Genomic DNA, 19,599 nt, shown 5'->3' with positions numbered 1-19,599 from the left:
AAATTTTAAGTTCAGCTGCTGGTTTTTCTCATTATATATATGTTCTGAAAGGCAAACTTTTTTAAAAAAAAATCCCTGTCTTAATGTATGCTAATTATTCCATTTGTTGGACAGAAGAAGCTCCTCTATTTCTCAGTAGATTATCCTAATGGAGAAATATGAAATATGGGAAGAATGCTAATGAATGAACAAAGTCAGGATTCCCACAAATATGAATTTTCATAAACAATGTCCTTTGTATGTTTTTTGGCCTAATTCAGCTTTGTGGATCTCAGAGTAATAGATCCCACAAGCCTAAACTTTGTCCAGATGGACTATTTCAGTGGCTTTTACAGCTTGACAAACTTTGTGCTACTTATTTTAATTGTCTAAAAGGAAGAGAATTTGCTGAATGGACACACTACCACCTTAAATTTGATCAACTTATTTTATTACAAAGATATCCCCCAGCACTTGAAGGATTTTGCCACTTCCATTAAACAGCAGGTAAAGGGGAAAAACACTCACAAATAACTTGACAAAGTTATAATATATATATTACAATAAAGTTGGGCTCCCCTCAGTTTCCACCTTGTAGACAACTTATTTCTTTTCAATGACTGTAGCAAATATCTGAACAAAGAATTAAATAACAAAGCATATGCCATCACACTTGTGCATCAAGCACACAGCTTGGAACACTCACAACTACCTCTAGTCATACCCAGGATAGGACTTTCCAGGGGAAAGGAAGGTCAGTCATTTTAGCTAAGAGCTTTCTGCTCACCCAATTCTATGTAGGAACTAGGCTGCCGATGCCAAAATTACAGCTTCCTGCACAGACAAAACTAGCACATTTGTTAAACTTGCTTCAGTTTCAATCCATTTCCCTCCCCTGCAGACATGGGTAATCCAGAATGGGGATTCCGCCCTCCCATTCCTGAGTTATCTTTAAGTATGTGTGTTACTGGGCAGCTCCTCATGATTAAAAATAATAATAATTTTGAAGGAAACAAACAACTTCTGTCAAGTTAAATGTAGCCCAGCTACATTCTTAAATTTTTCTTCCACAACCAGCCTCTTGGCAAATACATATACATTTCTTCAGTGAGTGTAACTTTTCGAAGTTCTGTTTTCAGGTCTTCTATATTCCTCTTTATTTTTGCCATGGATAAAATCAGTATTTCAATATAGCAATATATAAAAACCATCATGACATGCTAGTTCCTCAAATAATATACTAACACTAGGCATTTTGGAAAGTTGTATCTGAAGTAAGGTAACTGTCAAGGACAAGATTTTGATTAAAAAACTGAAATTCAATTCCCACCCCACAATCAACTCAGCCTCAAAACTGTGGCAACTCCCCTTTAGAATCCCTTGCTTTTCTGAGGTAGTGTGGTATGCTTGAGCATTATTTGGCAGTTCATGAGCTTGGCATTGTCAAGGGCATGAGTTGGCCTCAGCGTTTATGATGAGTTTTCATCTTCTTATACAAAACAGCCATTGCCTGAAGGCAACTACCTAAGGAACTAAAGGGGAATTTTGAGAGTTATTAGAACTACTGATAATTCTCTCCTTCACAACAGAGAGGACAATGTAAGGATAAAGGGAACGTTTCAGGCATCCCATTTAGAAACACACGATACTTTGCAATGATGCTGGCAAATGCAGGACACTGCACAAAGAAGTCCCCTTCAGATAGAAATTGGAACAGAAATATATACCATTATTTTTGTTTCAGTGAAAATTAACAGCGGCCTTACATTAAAGCCAACTGTTAGGAACTTTGGGTTTAAGCTGAGCTGAAAGTTCAGCCCTATATATACCCTTTCAACTAACAGGGGCAGAATAAGGGAAGAAACCACATTCCTTTGACCCTGCAGCACGTGTATACTTTTCCTTCTGTGGAAAATTATTCCTCAAGCAGTCCGAGGGCAGTCAGAGAATTTGCCAAGTGCAAGTCAACCTGCAGGAATATCTGGGGAGCTTGGAGAAGCGGGAGCAGCTGCACTGATTGGTTGTTTTCTGACTCTTGTTTGCTACCCAACAACGATCCTTTCAGCAAGGTAATAGCCATTTTTGTGATGAGATAAAGTGCTTTCATATTCCGTGTCTATTTGGGAAGGAACTGCATTGTGGACCCTATGAAATCTCCACCTCTTTCCAATGTTGGAGGACGGTGTGGCTATGTTACACATATAGTACAAAAATAAAAGGCACAAAATACATAGAATGCAGCAAACTGTGTACAGTAAATGGATTCCCTGATATTTAAAGTACACAGAAGAAAGAGGGGCACTGTTTAGAGAGAATTCCTTTGTGGATCTGAGAGCCTTTTGAAACTTTCATTCATTATTCCCTGAGATGTTGCTGCTTTTCTCTCAACAATCTTAGCATTATCTCCATATCCTGATCTTTGGTGCGCAAAGATTTTCTCTGGGAAAACGAATGAAGTAAAAGATGGCCATTTTAAAGTCGAACAGGAGAGCAAATAAGTTATGGGAGCCATGCAGTGCAGATCCTATAGCAAATTTCAAGCTGTTTAGTGGACACCTCTCAGTTCTCCAGATAGTGTAACATGGGCAGATCTGCTATCAAGTTGGTTTCTTAATCATCATATACATACAATGGGGGACATATTGACAAACAATGACTTTAAAAGGGTGTTTCTTAAAAGACAGTGCACTGCAGAGAAGGTCACTTCTAAACACAGGAAGAAAGTTCAGGCTGATACCTATGCTTCACTGCAGCACTCGTAAATATTATCTTCCATAAGTGCAATCACTTGCTCAAATTTGTGCTGCAGCTGAGTGCGTCTTGTGGTAGAATTGGAGTCCAACGCATTCACTATCTGAGGAAACAAGGAATTAAACAAATGTGAGATTTTTTTTTATTCAGACAAATGAATGCAGTCTACTCATGACTTTTTCTTCAGGCATGTGTGTTTGATTTAGGTCCACTCAATTTATGTCATTCAAGTTCTTAAATCATCTACCTGTTTAAACTGATTTCCACCCACCTTTTGGTAGTAATTTTCTACATTGCTGATTGTTGTATTTCCTTATTACTATAATGATTTATACTTGTGTTTTTCAACGGGGGGGGGGGGAGACTTCCAGATACTGTATGTGCTTTTTAATTCCCAGGATTCTCCAGCAACCATAGCCATTACAAATTTGGGAAACAGTGGTCTAAAGGAGTGGATGGTGCATCTTCTTGTTAACACTCAGCTTTTGAGAAATAAACTTAATGTTTTTAGAAGATTCCTGCGTTATTCCATTACTGATTCCTCTTTTTTATTGAAGGAAAACTATTTAAGCTTTTTACATCTTGCAATGTCTTCACCATTGTGGAGGGGAAAAAAAGGAACTGTCCTTGGCAAAGATGAATAATCTATTCGAATAAGAGTCCTTATTCTGCAATTTGTCTTGCATTTCAGGTTTACAAATTAATCTCTCGGCACAAGTTCTCTCAATTGCTTTTGCTTTATTTATTGTGATTTATTTTTTCTTACATTTTATTTTAATCTATTCTTTGCATTTTCAATTTGTACATACAGCAATTTGAATAATCTAAAGCAACTCATTTGTTCCACCATTGTCCACTGTACTTTCAACCAATCCAGAATGAACTACTTCACCTTCCGTTCCTGACAATATAATTAGCTATCTAATTAGGGGATTCCACTCTGTTCCTTCCTTTCTTTATAATACTAAATCAGCAAAATAAAAATATGGCAAGGAGGGAACAAAGGAACAAAATTTGGTGCAAGGCATTGAGGCTTTCTGTTACTTACACATTTTAGAGTCCAAGACAGAAAAAGATTGTGAAATTTGCTACTTTGGATTGTCTGATGTGCTTGTGAAATTGACTAGATTAGAAATCAGAGACCTATATTGGTCTTATCCTCAAATGTTAACTATTTTTACTTAGAAACAAGTTTAGCTGCAACACTCTATGGCAAGATAAATGCCAGCCCCTTGAGGCAGTTCAGATAGGAAACAAAATCTGTGGCTCTTCCTTTTGTTTCCCAAGGTTATTCTCACAGCCCATTACAATAAAACAGCAATGTCAGGAGAAGAAGGACTATGATAGAAAATCATTGTTGATAGTGTAGCTGCTTGTCCCTTTGATTATAAAGAATAACTGCTTTAGCTGTGAAGAATTACAAACTTTTTTGATTTATATTCTAGGACAAACAAGGCATTCAGAATACTGCTTGGTTGAGGAATGACAGTGGCAAACATCTTTCTTTTCCAGAGATACTCTCCACCAGGGAACAAACCTTCAGTGGGGGAAGCCATGCGGCTTGGCTTCACATTTTTTGCTCCGTGAAAATACATGGCTATCGTTTAGCATTAGCACAGAATAGAGGTTATTTTTATACATGCTTACTTGGAAGTAAGGGCACTGCTACAAAAGGCTCTGATATTACCAGTGGATCAACCCCTATACCCTCTTCCTCCTTGGGCAGTTTAGCTTTTTTTTAGTGTCACTTTTGTGGCCACACAGCCCAAGTAAGAAATGTTTTACTTTCCTATCTGAGATGGTGAGAGTTCCACGAGGGCAGGCTGTTTTTTTCCAGAGGCAAAACTCCTTCCTTGGGAGGTGGCTGTATTGTGTGGGCTTGGTGTTCTCCTGCAATCTAGTTCTTCCTATGTTTTTACTTTTTATTTGTACTTCAGTGTTTTAATGATGGCTATATTATTTTTGATTGGTCACCAAGGCTATATTCAAACCAGAGTCATGTCCTGTGAGATGTGGGGCTTTATAAATTTGTTAAATAAGCATGTAATGTAGACCTTTGGTTTTCTTTTGAGCAGAAGCATCTTATGCTGAATGAGTGAAAAGTGCAGTGGAAAAGTGTTCACCTTCCTCTACCCACAATAGCTATTCACTTATAAAATTAGCTACTCATCTTACCATAGGGTAACTCTGGGAGGCTTACAATCATAAAAATGTATCTAAACATTTACATTAAAACATAAATAAATTAAAACCAAATATTAAAATCTAAGGACACGTGGAGAAGGCAGGGGTGAAGTGGGGGGAGGTGGGATTTGTTATTACTTGATCAACCAATACAGAGGTTACCAAATTCAGAGAAGAGCACCTAAGACGATCAAAGGCTTGGAGACCAAAACATATGAAGAACGGCTGCGGGACTTGGGTTTGGCTAGTCTAAAGAAAAGAAGAAACAGGGGAGACACGATAGCAGTATTCCAGTATCTGAGGGGCTGCTACAAAGAAGAGGGGGTCAAATTATTCTCCAAAGCACCAAAGGGCAGGACAAGAAACAATGGTTGGAAACTGACGAAAGAGAGAAGCAACCTTGGAGAAACTTCCTGACAGTGAGGACAATCAACCAGTGGAACAGCTTGCCTCCAGAAATCATGGGTGCTCCATCGCTGGAAGTTTTTAAAAAGAGACTGGACAATCACCTGTCTGAGATGGTATAGATTCTCCTGCTTGAGCAAGGGGCTGGACTAGAAGACCTCCAAGGTCCCTTCCAGCTTCTATTCCTATTCCTATTCCTATTCCTATTCCTATCCTATCCTATCCTATCCTATCCTATCCTATCCTATCCTATCCTATTCACGAACAGCAGCAATGATGGAGTCAAAGACTGTTTTGGTACTATTTTTTGCAATTGAACAGCAGTAGGGAGCATTGTGGCTTTGAGATGGGATGCAGAAAACACAACTGCGGATTGTATCAAACTGTTCCTGTAGCTGGGGAGTAAGACTGGTGGTGGTGTGAAGGGACCATCGATGTTTAAAGGAGAATATTTGTATCTCAAGGTTGAAATGAGGGGTCTTGCAGACACTTCATTACTCAAACTAGGTAATGTCATCAATTCTCTGATAATGTTACCTAGTTTGGATAATGAACCATCTTCAAGAAAATAACCAAGTTCAGAGAGCACCAAGGACCATAAGTCTGCTTTGTATGTAAACAATGTAGATGGGTGATCACAAGTATGGGAAAAGAAAAGGGACAAGTCTGATGACATGGCTATGTTGTGCCCTCTTTGTGAATGGAAGAAAAGAAGATGCACGCTGCACAATGCCACTGGACTTTGTGAAGCTGGATGGTCAATTACATTTTTGGTTTTACTTATGGTAGAAAACCAAAGATTTTAGTTGTGTTTGTCTGGTGATACTCTTTGTAAATAAGAGTGGTTTATGAGTGAAAGGGATATGTTATCTGATTTAACAGGTTTTGAAATAGTGAAGAAGGTTAAATATCTAGGAGTATATATTGCAGCCTCAAATGTAAAATTGTATAAGAATAATTATGAAACACTATGGTTGAAGGTACAAAGGGACTTAAATAATTGGAAAAAATTACAATTATCATTACTGGGAAGAATTGCAGTTGTTAAAATGAATGTTCTACCAAAGTTTCTCTTTCTGTTTCAGATGATACCTATATTGAAAAAGGATGCCAACCTTGATCAATGGCAGAAGGGTATTAACGAATTTATCTGGGCGGGGAAAAAACCAAGAGTTAAATTCAAGATTTTACAAGATGCCAGGGAAAGAGGGGGACTCAAGGCGCCGAATTTGAAATTGTACTATGATGCGGTTGCCTTGACCTGGGTTAGTGATTGGCTTAATCTAACTAACAAGAGAATACTTCATCTTGAGGGATGGGATTTGGTATATGGATGGCATGCATACTTGGTAGACAGGGCTTTTAATTCTCATATTCTTAGAAGTGCTTTATTGCGTGTCTGGAAAAAGTATTATTATAAGTTAAATTATAAAATACCGATTTGGGGAATTCCTGGACACGCGATAGAGGGCGTATCTATGGGAGTGAGTATGGATATGGTTTCTTATAAGGAACTACTTAGATTGCAAGGGAATGATTGGCAACTTAAACCAGTAGAGGAGTTAAGACAAGAAAACATAAGTTACTCTTGGTTTCAATATACCCAATTGAAAGCTAGGTGGAAGTCAGATCAAAAGGTTGGCATCACAACTACAGATCAAAATTTAGTAAAGCAAATTAGAGATTCAAATTGTGCACATATAAAGAGGATATATAATGCTTTAATTGAATTGGATTCGGAAACGGAACTGGTTAAAGACTGCATGATAAAGTGGGCACAAAATATTCAGGAACCAATTTCGTTGGACACCTGGGAGATAATTTGGGTCAGAAATGTTAAATTTACCCAGGCTCAAAATTTAAGAGAAAATTTTTATAAAATGTTTTATAGATGGCATCTGGATCCCAAGAAGCTGTCCAACATGTATCTTAATCTACAGTCTAAATGTTGGAGGTGTGGTAGTTTAGAAGCTACCTATTTTCACATGTGGTGGACTTGTAGAAATATAAAAGCTTTTTGGATTAAAATTTGGTGGAACATTCAAAAGATTTTTAAGAGAAATATAAAGTTTTCCCCGCAATTGTTTTTATTGGGCATTGTTGTAGATTGTGATGTTAAAGAAACTAACTTGATGTTGAACATGATAACGGCAGCACGGTTACTGGTGGGACAATATTGGAAGAAGGATAGTTTGCCCACTGTAGAAGAATGGGTGTTTAAAGTTTCGAATCTTGCAGAAATGTCTAAGATTTCTGCTTATCTGAAGGATCATTCACAGGAAAGATATATTTCAGTTTGGAGGAGATGGATAAATTATATTCAAAACAAATATGGGACTAAAAAGTATCATTTAGCTTATGAGTAGATTTTAGTGGGATATTGTTATTGGTACGTTGTTTGTAGTTATGTTAAAAGAGAGTTAAAGCGCATTATGAATTTGGTTAATTGTATATTATGCATAATTTTTATTTAGAATATGATTATTGTAACTATAATCCTGTATTTAGCTCTGGGAAGTGGGGGGGGGGGAAGTGGGTGGGTTTGGGGTGGGAGGGATTTGGGGATATATTGTAAAATTTTGTTTTTGTAAAACTCTTTAATAAAAAAAAAGGATTATAACATATGGGTTGATACTGGTTGGAAATCTAATATTGTTGTTAAACTGAAATAAGTGATTTCCCACTTTATTTCTAAAAGAAACTAGCATAGAATAGAATAAAATAGAGTTGGAAGGGACCTTGAAGGTCTTCTAGTCCATCCCCCTGCTCAAGCAGGACAATCTATTACCATTTCAGACAAGTAACTGTCTATTCTCTTCTTAAAAACCTCCAGTGTTGGGGCATCCACGATTTCTGAAGGCAAGCTGTTCCATTGGTTAATTGTTCTCACTGTTAGGAAGTTTCTCCTTAATTCCAGGTTGCTTCTCTCTTTGGTCAGTTTCCAACCATTGTTTCTTGTCCTGCCCTCTGGTGCTTTGGAGAATAGTTTGACCCCTTCTTCTTTGTAGAGGTAAAAGGTAAAGGTTCCCCCGCACATATGAGCTAGTTGTTTCCGACTCTAGGGGCCGGTGCTCATCTCTGTTTCAAAGCCAAAGAACCAGCGCTTGTCTGAGGACGTCTCCGTGGTCATGTGGCCAGCACGACTAGACACCAAAGGCGCACGGAACGTTGTTACCTTCCCACCGTAGTGGTCCCTATTTTTCTACTTGCATTTTTACGTGCTTTCGAACTGCTAGATTGGCAGAAGCTGGGACGAGTAACAGGTGCTCACTCTGTTACACGGCACTCGGGATTCGACCCGCCAAACTGCCGACCTTCTGATCGACAAGCTCAGCGTCCTAACCCACTGAGCCACCGTGTCCCTCTATCTTCTTTGTAGCAGCCCCTCAAATACTGGAATACTGCTATCATGTCATGTCTGTTTCTTCTTTTCTTTAGACTAGCCAGACCCAAATCCTGCAGTCGTTCTTCATATGTTTTAGATTCCAGGCCTTTGATCGTTTTAGTTGCTTCTCTCTGGATACATTGCATTGAGCCAAAGAAAGAAGAGCTGCCAAATGAGATACATTTGACTTCTTAAGCCATAGTTTGCATTGTACCTGCATGGGAGTAAGTCCCATTGGACTTAATATCCGAGGGTGGCTGTATAGGGAAGTGCTGTTAGTGTAGCAGAATGAGAATTTTTCATTCTTATGGCAAAGTAATACACCGCAACAACTCAGAAGCTACAAGCTGCCCAATTGATCCTGGTATAAAAATGCATTTTTTATACAGAATGTTAAGAACAGCTGGAATTAGCTAACAGTGCCCTAAAAGTATGTGTAATATTTTTCAGATTTACCAATTAACAGGTGTTTTCAGGTAATAAAAATAACACCGAATCCATCCTGTGTTTTTCAGTTTGTGCATAATATTTTCATAGTATTTTAAAAGATTTTCTGTAAAAAGTCTGAGATGTAGCAGTTGTGTGGGGTGTGAGAGGAAGGGAATATTGGATGTGTTTCTATGAAAAGAATCTAAGAAGTACTAACTGACGTGAAGGTTCTTTTTTTTTTTTACTGAAGTGATATAATCATCCTTAAAACTGACATCCCGTGCAAGATCTGCATTTTGTGGCTTCTTTTACTCTGGAGCTAATATTTTACTATCTCAATGGGATCTAATTATTAGAAGCATTAAATGATTTGAGTTATTAGCAATTTTCAAATCTACTGATTATGGATCGTGGAAGAGGACAATTTGGGCTCGGGTAACAGTGTCATTGGTTTGCCAAAGGCTAAATTTTAAAAAAAAGTATGCATTTGGGACTGATAGGGGCAATAAAAAACGGGAAGCAAGGCCAAAGGGGGGAAAATCAGTAATTAAATGTCTGAGAAATTAATTGCACGAAGAAAACAAAATGAAATTGGACACTTCCTGTAAGCACCATGGGAAGCTGATGTCTTGCTGGCTTCTGCTGGCTAAGAACAGAGCTTTTCCAAGAGGAATGCCTGCTGGATGTTGGATCTGAGCTGGCTCGTGACCTCCCGTTTAGACTACTGCAACGCTCTCTACATGGGGCTGCCCTTGAGGACCACTCGGAGGCTTCAGCTGGTGTAGAATGCGGCCGCGCGAGTTGTGATGGGGGTTCCCCGATACTCCCATATAACACCTCTACTCCGCGAGCTGCATTGGCTTCCGGTTGCCCTCCAGGTGAGATTCAAGGTGCTGGTGATGACCTATAAAGCCCTAAATGGCTTGGGTCCGGGATATCTGAGGGAACACCTGCTGCCGGCATCAAGTTCCCTTCGTCCTGTGCGCTCCCACAGGGAGGGCCTTCTCAGGGTGCCGCCGGTAAAAGATTGCCGGCGGATAACACCCAGGGGGAGGGCTTTCTCTGTGGGTGCACCTGCCCTCTGGAACCAGCTGCCCGTGGAGCTCAGGACTGCCCCCAACCTTCGTTCATTTCGCCGGGACCTGAAGACCTGGCTCTTCGAGCTGTCCGACCCAGGCTGAGAGTTTTAACTGGGTTTTTTTTTATTTCTTCAGGGATTTAATTTAATCTTTTTAATTGTTTTTAATTTTTGTATTGTTTTTAGCCTGTAAACCGCCCTGAGTCCTACGGGAAAGGGCGGTATATAAATTCAATAAAATTCAAAATTCAAATTCAAATAATCTCGCCGGAACAAGGAGGGGTCATTGAGATCTTCCATGTGACTCCGGATAGCCACTCCTTGTGGAAACTGCCATTTTTACAGTTGGCTTATGAGTGGAATGGCTGAGAGTCTTGATTACATCAAGCTAATTCTAATCCTTTCAGATAACTAAAGATGTTTTCAAATGGTTTGTTACTGATATCTGATAGAGTGGCTTGCTATTGAACTGCAATGGCAAATTGATTCTGAAAGCTGCAAAAAGTTTGAAGAAGGCAAACAGATCACGAACTGTACATTGCTCCCTGGTGATTTGAATTCATATTTTTACGTCTACAGCTATGGGATAATAACATTGGTAATATTAATTCAATGCAAATTCAGGTTTTGGTATAGTAGTTAAGCATCACTGCAAAAGATACATGTCGAAGTATTTTGCTATGCACTTCACCACTGCTGCTACAAGCTAACATAAATCTGAACTGACAGATAAAACAACTTCTTTCTATCAGATCAAGGAAGTGACTCACCTGACTGCGGTATCTTTTGGCATATTTATAAATCTCTGTCATGGCAACATTGGTGTTAAACTCATTCCGATATTTCTTCATGAAGAATAAAACAAAGAAAGAACATTACTTCAATTTACACTAAATCATATCCACTCTTTTTGACAGGAATCAATTGGGTTAGAATTCTACTTGCATTGGATGCTGCTCTGTGCTGCATCAGCATATTTGAACTCTGATTGTTTTCAAAGTCAGCTAATTACCATGTGACATACATAACTTATGAGTAATGCAGGAAAAAAAATGAAAATACATTGTGGCCAAGAGAAAAAAAATCTCTTTACTGATTTATAGTCAAGCAAATTTTAGTTCGATTCCTAATAATACTTAAAACAGCATTGTTTGACTAGAAAATAAAAAGTGCTTTTAATTAGACATGAAATCAATACAGGTAATCCTTGACTTATGACCATAATGGAGCCCAAAATTTCTGTTGCTAAGTGAGACGTTTGTTAAGTGAGTTTTGCCCCATTTTACGAGTTTTCTTGCGACAGTTGTTAAATGAATCAATTCAGTTGCTATGTTAGTAATGTGGTTGTTAAATGAATCTGGCTTCCCCATTGACTTTGCTTGTCAGAAGGTCTCAAAAGGTGATCACGTGACTCTGGGACACGGCAACCATCATAAATGTGAGTCAGTTACCAAGTGTCTGAATTTTGATCATGTGACCCTGGGGGACGCTTCAACAGTTGTAAGAGTCAAACATGGTCACAGGTCATTTTTTCAGTGCTATCGTACTGAACAGTCACCAAATGAAGTGTTGTAAGCCGAGGACCACCTGTATTCTCATAATCGTCTGGGATTAAAAGTACTCGTGATAAGATTTGGAGAAATTGGCATAGGAGACAAATCTGATACATTATAAAAGAGGAGATTTCTTACCCTGGATTCCTCTGCTAGGTGGGCATTCATTTCTTGTTCGCTAAGAGGTGGCATGTCATGGATCTGTTTGTAATACCTCTGTACAATTTTTCTATATTCAGGAATCTCCTTAGCATATAATAATTTATTAGTAGGTGAATCCTAGAGACAAAAATCCAGAGGGAACCCATTATTTTTTCAATGATTAATTATGATTTTTTTTCTTTAAAAAAGAAAGAAAAATTGAAATCCAAAGGAAAGATACAGTAGTGTTTAAACTTAATTCTATGCCCTTCCCCTGATAAAATATAAATGTATGCACTGGTAAGTTCAAAACACCACTGGGATGAAATGAGCAGTTATCTTTGCATTAGCTTCCCAAGACATGATTCAATGTATGTTATAGCATGTGACAAATGTATCCACAAAGGAATATTTAAAGATAATTCCAGGAGAGTGCTAAACTTCTTAGCAGAGTATTATTTTCTAAAACATGTATCACTCGGTATCCCATGCTGTAACATTACACATAACATACACCCACCTTTATTTATATTTATACTGTTGTCTAATTGAAGGACTAAATTATAGCCCTCAACAAAATGCCTCAAGGAAGTATATTAAATTCACTTCAGTAACAGTGCAAAACAGGGTTTTGTTACAATTAAATCTCTGTAGCACTCAAAGGGCTATAAATCAGCATTAGGTTTCCTTGGGATCCATAAATTAGTTTAGGCTTCCTGATGTCAGATTACTTTGCAAACCAATATTTAAGAAGGTTGTGATAACCAAGTACAAAAATTCAAACTTATGATAGGGAAGATACCTAATAAGAAAAACAGATTTAGACCTTACCATCTTCTCATCCTTCTAACCTAGAGCCTAACTCTGTTTCATACATATTAGATTATGGTGCCCTTTAAGGATTAAATTTAAAATAGGATTGGTCTTCCAACAAACCAGTCTCATATTAAGTTCATTGACAAAAACCAAAATAGAATGCTCACTCAGTAAACAGAAGCCTATAGTTGTAGCAAAGAGAGAGAATTCTAAGTACCAAATTGTCCAACTCCCAGGAAATAGGTTGTACACTCCTTATTGCTATGACTTTAGTAATGCTAGTTCATGCACTTGAGCCTGACAATTCTAGATGTGCATTAAAAAGTATCTGATCCTAATCAGGAAACGAACGTCTAAATTAGACGTCATACTAAGCATCTGCAATTCTTTCAAGGGTCAGAAAACTCTTATACACAGAAACTCATAGTAGATTGACATAAGGCAGAAAAATGGTAATCTTATCTACTTTGTAGATTATCATGAAATTGCCCAAGTCATAATTCTGGGAGATGGGACTTGCAATTTTGGGCTGTTTATAACAATGTGATTCTATTATGATGATGACGATGATGATGATGATGATTAATTTATCTTACAAAAGATGGTAATTGTGAATAAAAGTAACTTTAGATGGTGACTTAGACAACTTAGCCCAGGGGGTAAACTATGATAAGTGATAGAAGAAAACTTTTTGGTGGTTAATAATGTTCCTGACTTGTATTTGATCATTATTGTTTATGGAACAATTACATTAAATAATGATGAAATAGAATGAAATGTATATATCTTATTAATTTTTCAATTCTGGTTCTCATTTTCCTAACAAGGACATCAACTTTCCTCTCTCCTCCCTTAATATTCTTTATCACACAGATGCTAGTCACAGGACAACCAGAAATATTGTTGAGTGGAACAGCAGATGAAAACATCGTCCTTATTGCCCATTACGTACCTTGCCCAACTGCAGGTCAGAGATGGAACAGGCATCAATGAAGGCCTGAGCTATTACAGAAAGACAGGCATCTATGTGGTCAGTTTTGTCGATGTCAAAGACAAATTGGGGGTTCTTCAGAATGTTGACCCAAAATCTCAGAGGTAGGCTACAGAACAAAATTCACAGTGAAATTATCACGATCATTCTCACATCTTTCCATTACAGGGTGAAATAAATTAAATAATATATTAAGTGTTAGGATCTAAAAAAAGCAAGATTGCCAGCTCATGAAATTGGTCTAATGGGAATGATTTTTGACCATCATATTTGTTGCCTCAACATCCTTCTTCCATTCTAATTTTTCTATTTTTGTATAGAGATTAATCTATAACATCTATAGACATTGATTTCATAGTGCAAAAATATCTTCTTAGAGTTCAATAAAACATATGACTTCAGCAACATAAGAAAGATTCCATACAAGTAGTCCTCAACTTACAACAGGTCATTTGGTGACTGTTCAGTTACAATGGCACTGAAAAAGTGACATGCCCGTTTTTTCACACGACCGCTGTGGGATGGTCATGTCATCAAAATTCAGACACTTGGCAAATGACTCACATTTATGGCAGTTGCAGAGTCCCACGGTCATGTGATCACTTTTCTGAACTTCTGACAAGCAGTGGGGAAGCCAGATTCACTTAACAACCGTGTTACTAACTTAATAACTACAGTGATTCACTTAACAACTGGGCCAAGAAAGATTGTAAAATGGGGCAAAACTGACTTAACAAATGTCTTACTTAGCAACAGAAATTTTGGGCTCAATTGTGGTCGTAAGTCGAGGACTACCTGTACAGACTTGTCCCTTTAAATCGCAGAAGTTGTGCTGCCCCATTGGTAGAATAACGTGAATGGATTTGCCCTGGCTGAGCTGTAAGGTTATAAGATCTTCTTGCTTTGAGAAAATACAGTATGTACTAAAAAACTGTAAAAATCTACTGATTGCTGCCAATTCAATCAGGTGATCTAGATGTCAAAGGGATATTTTCTCACTTTTAATAAAAAAAGTCTATAGTTATTTTCTAAGTAGTAGAAATACATAAATTTATATGGACATTTCATAATGTTTATCCATTCCTGAACTTGGAATTTGCCTGATGTGAATTTGAAAAGCATTGGGCAGCTGCAGTTCTGAAGTTAACTTCTTCCTCCCTTTTCACTTTCCTCTCGTTCATTTTCTACATATGCTTCCTCCTGAGAAACTGCCAGGGGAATCAAAGCAGTGGTGGGATTCAGCCGGTTCGTACCGCTTTGGCCGAACTGGTAGCTAATTTTTTTGTTGCCCGGGCCCAGAATGGACTTCCGGAAGCTACATTCACACAGACAACCGGTTGTTCGCATATCTGAATCCCACCACTGAATGAAAAGCACTTGTTCAGAAGTAGGCTTGTACATAAGATGAAAGGATGGAAATTCTTTCCCGAACCTGTTGGTTTTCCAAATGTGCAATGTGTCAGGGTCAGAGATCCCCCGTTTCTCTGCTTGCTCTTCCAAGAAATCAAAGAAATATTTAATTGCCAAGGGTGGCTTGTCATCTCGGATACTCAGAATGGCTCGAAATAAGTCATCCAGGAATTTTTGCAGTGTGCCCTGAAGAATGAAAAAAAAATCAACTTGGACTAAGAAAGGACCAACAGTGACAAATAAAATATTAATACCTTTTAACTAAATTTTTCAGACTAAGTTGAATATATCTGAAATTACGTGACTGAGTGAAGAGGGGGGAATCTTTCGTGAGAGTTGGGTTAATTTTATGTATACTGGAGTAATTAGTTTTAGTTAGCATTTAATCCTTTTTGGCACTGAAATTCTCCTTCTCTGGTTCTCAAATCTAAGAGCACATCTGTGATTGTTCTGTGTGGTAAACAGTGGGAAAAACTATAGACCCCTGGCAATTCTGTGATCTCGCCTCCAATTATGAATCACAAAGCACTGGAATTACAGACTGGCTTCTAGCCAACATCTGTGTCCAAGTCCATTAACAGCCTTAGTACTTAGTACTATGGGGTTGTTTTTTTTAAGTAGACGGGACTCTTCACCATTTTTGCATCAAATAACTAAATTTTTCTTGAGTATACAATACATGATGAAGAAATACTATCATACTTCCCATTCCAGTTATTTGAATGACAAAATAAGAAACTGAACTTGTGTGCATTTGCACACATGCTCTGCATTTAGTAAAATATAAATGAACTGTTAATTTTGATTTTGTTTTGTAGTAGTTGTTTTACTGTAATACTATATTTATGCTATGCTGTTTGTATTGAATTTTTAAGATTTATTTCAGTTTTTCTAGCAAATTGATGTTTATGTTATGTGTTGGAAAAATTAATGTTTACTGTTAACTGCTTTGGGTATTGATTATTATAGAAATATGACACATAAATAGACCACTGGACCAGAGGTCTAACTTAACTGAATAAATAATGTGGTGTAGAATAAAGGATTTAGTCAGCATATATTTGTTAATCTATGTATGATATGTAGTCTAGGATCAAAAGGAGAAAGCTTAATACTTCACTCAGTCACTTTGACTGCTTAATATAAAAAGCTGTGAGGTCTTTCTCTCGGTAAAGAAATCATAAACATTAACAAAGATGCAATATGTAGGGAAATAATTAAATTTGTCTCTTCTGAATTAAGTTCTGTCTATAATTATGATTTGCAATTTTATTACAGTCAATGCTATCTACATATGAATAATAAATGTGAAACTCTGTATAACCCTCAAAGCAGTCATGATGTAGATTCTCTATGTCCCAAATTTAGGAACACATCATAAAACAATACTCAAGATGAAAACAGCAGAGTAAAAATCTAATGCAATACGCAACAATATTAGAATATAACCTAGTATAGCAAAATTAGAATATAATGAAATATCCCACACTCTTTTTATTTACAAACTTTATAAAATTTGGATTTTTATAAGCATAGTAATCTGAGTTGCCTTAAACCAACAATATAATAACTAAAAATATTAATGTATTTGCACGTGTGTTGGAAGCACCGAGGTGCTTCTGGGTTGAAAGGATTAGCTGGTGACATCACCGTTGCCCAGTGGACACCCAGTTGGAGGCTCCTTTCATGTCCCCAGCAGGAGCTGGAGTGAAGGATGGGAGCTCACTCCGTCCCACTACAGTACTTGGGTCTCGAACGCAGACCTGCTATTTGTCAATCAGTGTCCTAACCATGTGAGCCACTACGCTCCTTACTCTTTACTAAATACAATTTAATTTCATGCACACATGTCTAAAAACAAGTTCCATTAAATGTAATAGAACTTTATTTACAGAGAAAAAAATACACAAGATTACACTACAAAATTTCATTTTTAATCATAAAGATAGCTATTTTCTCATGTAATGTAAAATACTGGGTAATTCAGAGTTAATTTTAATTGAACTTGATTTTGTTAGTCAGTTGGAACATTTGTAATATGCCAAAGCAGACATCTGGGATCAATAATTTCATACCAGGGATCAATCTTTTCACTGAGAGCCCCTCTAATGTCCTACCTTTGTGGAAAGCAATCTGGTTAGGTAGATTTCAGGAAGAACCTTTTTTCTATGACTTTGTCGGTAAGATTTTTTATTTTCATTTAGTTCATCTGTGGGAAGGACCTGAACAATGGCCAAACAACAATAACAATAAAGAAAAAAATCCACACAGATTCAAACAGATGATGAACGATTACTACAAAGATTTTTTAAATATAAAAGCTGCCAACAAAGCAATAATTTTTAAAAAAAGAAGACTACTTTATGCTATAAACCAGAGCAATGAAATTATGAACAATGGAACAATATTAAATGTAATTTATACTATTGCCAGCTGTATTGGTTGTTTCCTCCTCCTTTCCTTTCTCCTCTCCTTTCAGTCAATGAATAATTTTGCAATAGGTTCAATTAACAATGAATCCAGCTGTTTAAAACATCACTAGATACAACAGTTCTTTCCCTTCTGATAACTGGCAGTCATCAAGAAGATAAAATATATTAGAAATACATGCAAGGTTATGACTGAGACTCAGATAAAAATTTTTTGAATGCGTTCCTTCTCTCTGCCAAATTTGTGTGTTCAATTATTATCCTATTACACAAACAACGCAACAACCTCAAGGGTCTAAACTGTCCCCTCCCCAATGAGTCTGATCCTAGGCCAATAAACTGACTGGATGACAAATTTATTGTTCCGCATACACTGTGCATATGGAAAGCATTCTTACATTTGTCTTTACAATAAACCATGTGCAGCATTACTGTCCTTAGATTATACATTACTAAACTGTAAGGCAGGGGAAAAGGGGGGGGCTTGTTTCACTAGGAACAGATTTGGTTATAGTACACTGGCCAAGGCCTGCCTCCCAACCATCACATTATTTTTTGTAATTCTTTCCTCAGCTTTGCATAAAGCTGTTGTGTTTTGGGTGTGACTTCATTTCTCTATACCAGGGCTTTTCAACCTTTTCACCCATTGTACCACTTTTAGGATATGGCAACATCCGAGTACCACCAGTCGCCTAGCAAGGTGTCAAAAACTTGATGACAAAAAAAATGGAAAAAAGTGATGAAGTACAGGTAGTCCTTGACTTACAGTTCGCTAAGTGACTGTTCAAAGATACAATGGCACTGAAAAAAGTGCCCCCCCCCAAGCCATAGCTGAGCAAGAAACCTGCCTGCCCGCCCAGGGGCGCTCTTCCTCCTGTCCGAGGTTTTCATTGTTGTGAGCATTTCTGTTGAGGATTAGCAGCATGGGAGGGGTGGAAGGTGTTTGCTTTTTATCCCCCCCCCATCTGCTGGGTGGTTGCAGCAGGTTTTGGTCACTTCACATGACCCTAGGACACTGTGACCGTCATAAATATGAATCAGTTGCCAAGCATCTGAATGTAAACCACAAGACTCTGGAGATGCTGCAACATTCCAGCTGATTGGTGCTTCTTCTGGACTCAGCAGAAGCGCCAGGATCAGCGCCGAGCTCCAGCTGGAGCCTGGCGCTGATCCTGGCGCTTCCACTGAGCCTTGACAGCCCTGAAGAACTGCTGATCCTGGTGCTTCCGCTGAGCCCTGACAGCCCTGCAGCTCCAGTCATCTCTTGCTCAGGCTTGTGCGGTGCTGCCACAGGTTCAGCTCATTCCCCTCCCCCCACTACCACTTTTTTAGGATGGTCGCGTACCACCTGCCAGGTGCCAATGTACCATAGGTGGTACCCGTACCACTGGTTGAAAAGCCCTGCTCTATATCATGTCACTCATATATTTTTCTGGTGTGTGTGGGAAAACTTCCTCTCTCTAACGAAAATCTGTTTGGCCCACCTAGAATGGCAGAGTAATGTGCTGGACTCCTCTTGGAAAAGGAATACTCACCAAATGAAAGTATTTTTCAGTGTCCAAATCTTTTACTGGAAAAAAAGTAGGAGAAAAGCAAAGGAAGAATTTGCTTAGTGTATTATTTTGCAAAGCATGTTTTTTTTCTTCTTCAAAAGCAAAGGATATCTACTATTGAAGATGATCAGCATGTCAGCTTATTGCGTTCAAAGATGTATCTGAGTACCATTATCCCATGAAAGATTAACTGAGTCAAATATTTTTTTACCTGGCTTTTAAAAATTGTGGGGGTTTTTTGTATAATTTGAGAACTATATGCATGGGCCTGAGATGGGAATGTATAGTATTGGATTCCAGTTCTCCTTTTCAATTTCTAAGCTATTTCTACTCATGTTTGGCTCTGGCTGCCTTTCATCCCTGATTATTTATCAGTCCCTTGAAAACCATTTGAACAGATTTTTAGAAAGCATCAGCTTACATCTGATAACTAGAGGCAGTCTAATCAGTCCCTCCACCTGCATTTAGTTACATATCTGAGGTAGAAGTTTGAAC

At 38.0% G+C, this 19,599-nt stretch overlaps 1 protein-coding gene across 1 annotated transcript in view; it reads right to left on the bottom strand.

The window, feature by feature from the left end:
* Positions 1 to 424: 424 nt before the first annotated feature.
* The window catches only part of PLXND1 (plexin D1), a gene marked incomplete at its 5' end in the record, with an annotated part of 188,054 nt that continues 168,879 nt past the window's right edge, over positions 425 to 19,599 (bottom strand). The window contains 7 exons of the mRNA XM_081319699.1: positions 425 to 2,833; positions 10,982 to 11,056; positions 11,903 to 12,043; positions 13,674 to 13,821; positions 15,145 to 15,308; positions 17,240 to 17,344; positions 19,087 to 19,121. Coding sequence (XP_081175825.1) covers positions 2,717 to 2,833; positions 10,982 to 11,056; positions 11,903 to 12,043; positions 13,674 to 13,821; positions 15,145 to 15,308; positions 17,240 to 17,344; positions 19,087 to 19,121 — 785 coding nt within the window. The 3' untranslated portion in view covers positions 425 to 2,716. The remainder of the gene's footprint in view (positions 2,834 to 10,981; positions 11,057 to 11,902; positions 12,044 to 13,673; positions 13,822 to 15,144; positions 15,309 to 17,239; positions 17,345 to 19,086; positions 19,122 to 19,599) is intronic.

This window comes from Vipera berus, assembly GCF_964194415.1.
Source record: "Vipera berus genome assembly, chromosome: 2".
In the NCBI taxonomy this organism is placed as follows: domain Eukaryota; kingdom Metazoa; phylum Chordata; class Lepidosauria; order Squamata; family Viperidae; genus Vipera; species Vipera berus.
Note: the sequence above shows the minus strand (reverse complement) of the source record. Positions and strands in the feature narration are given on the sequence as shown.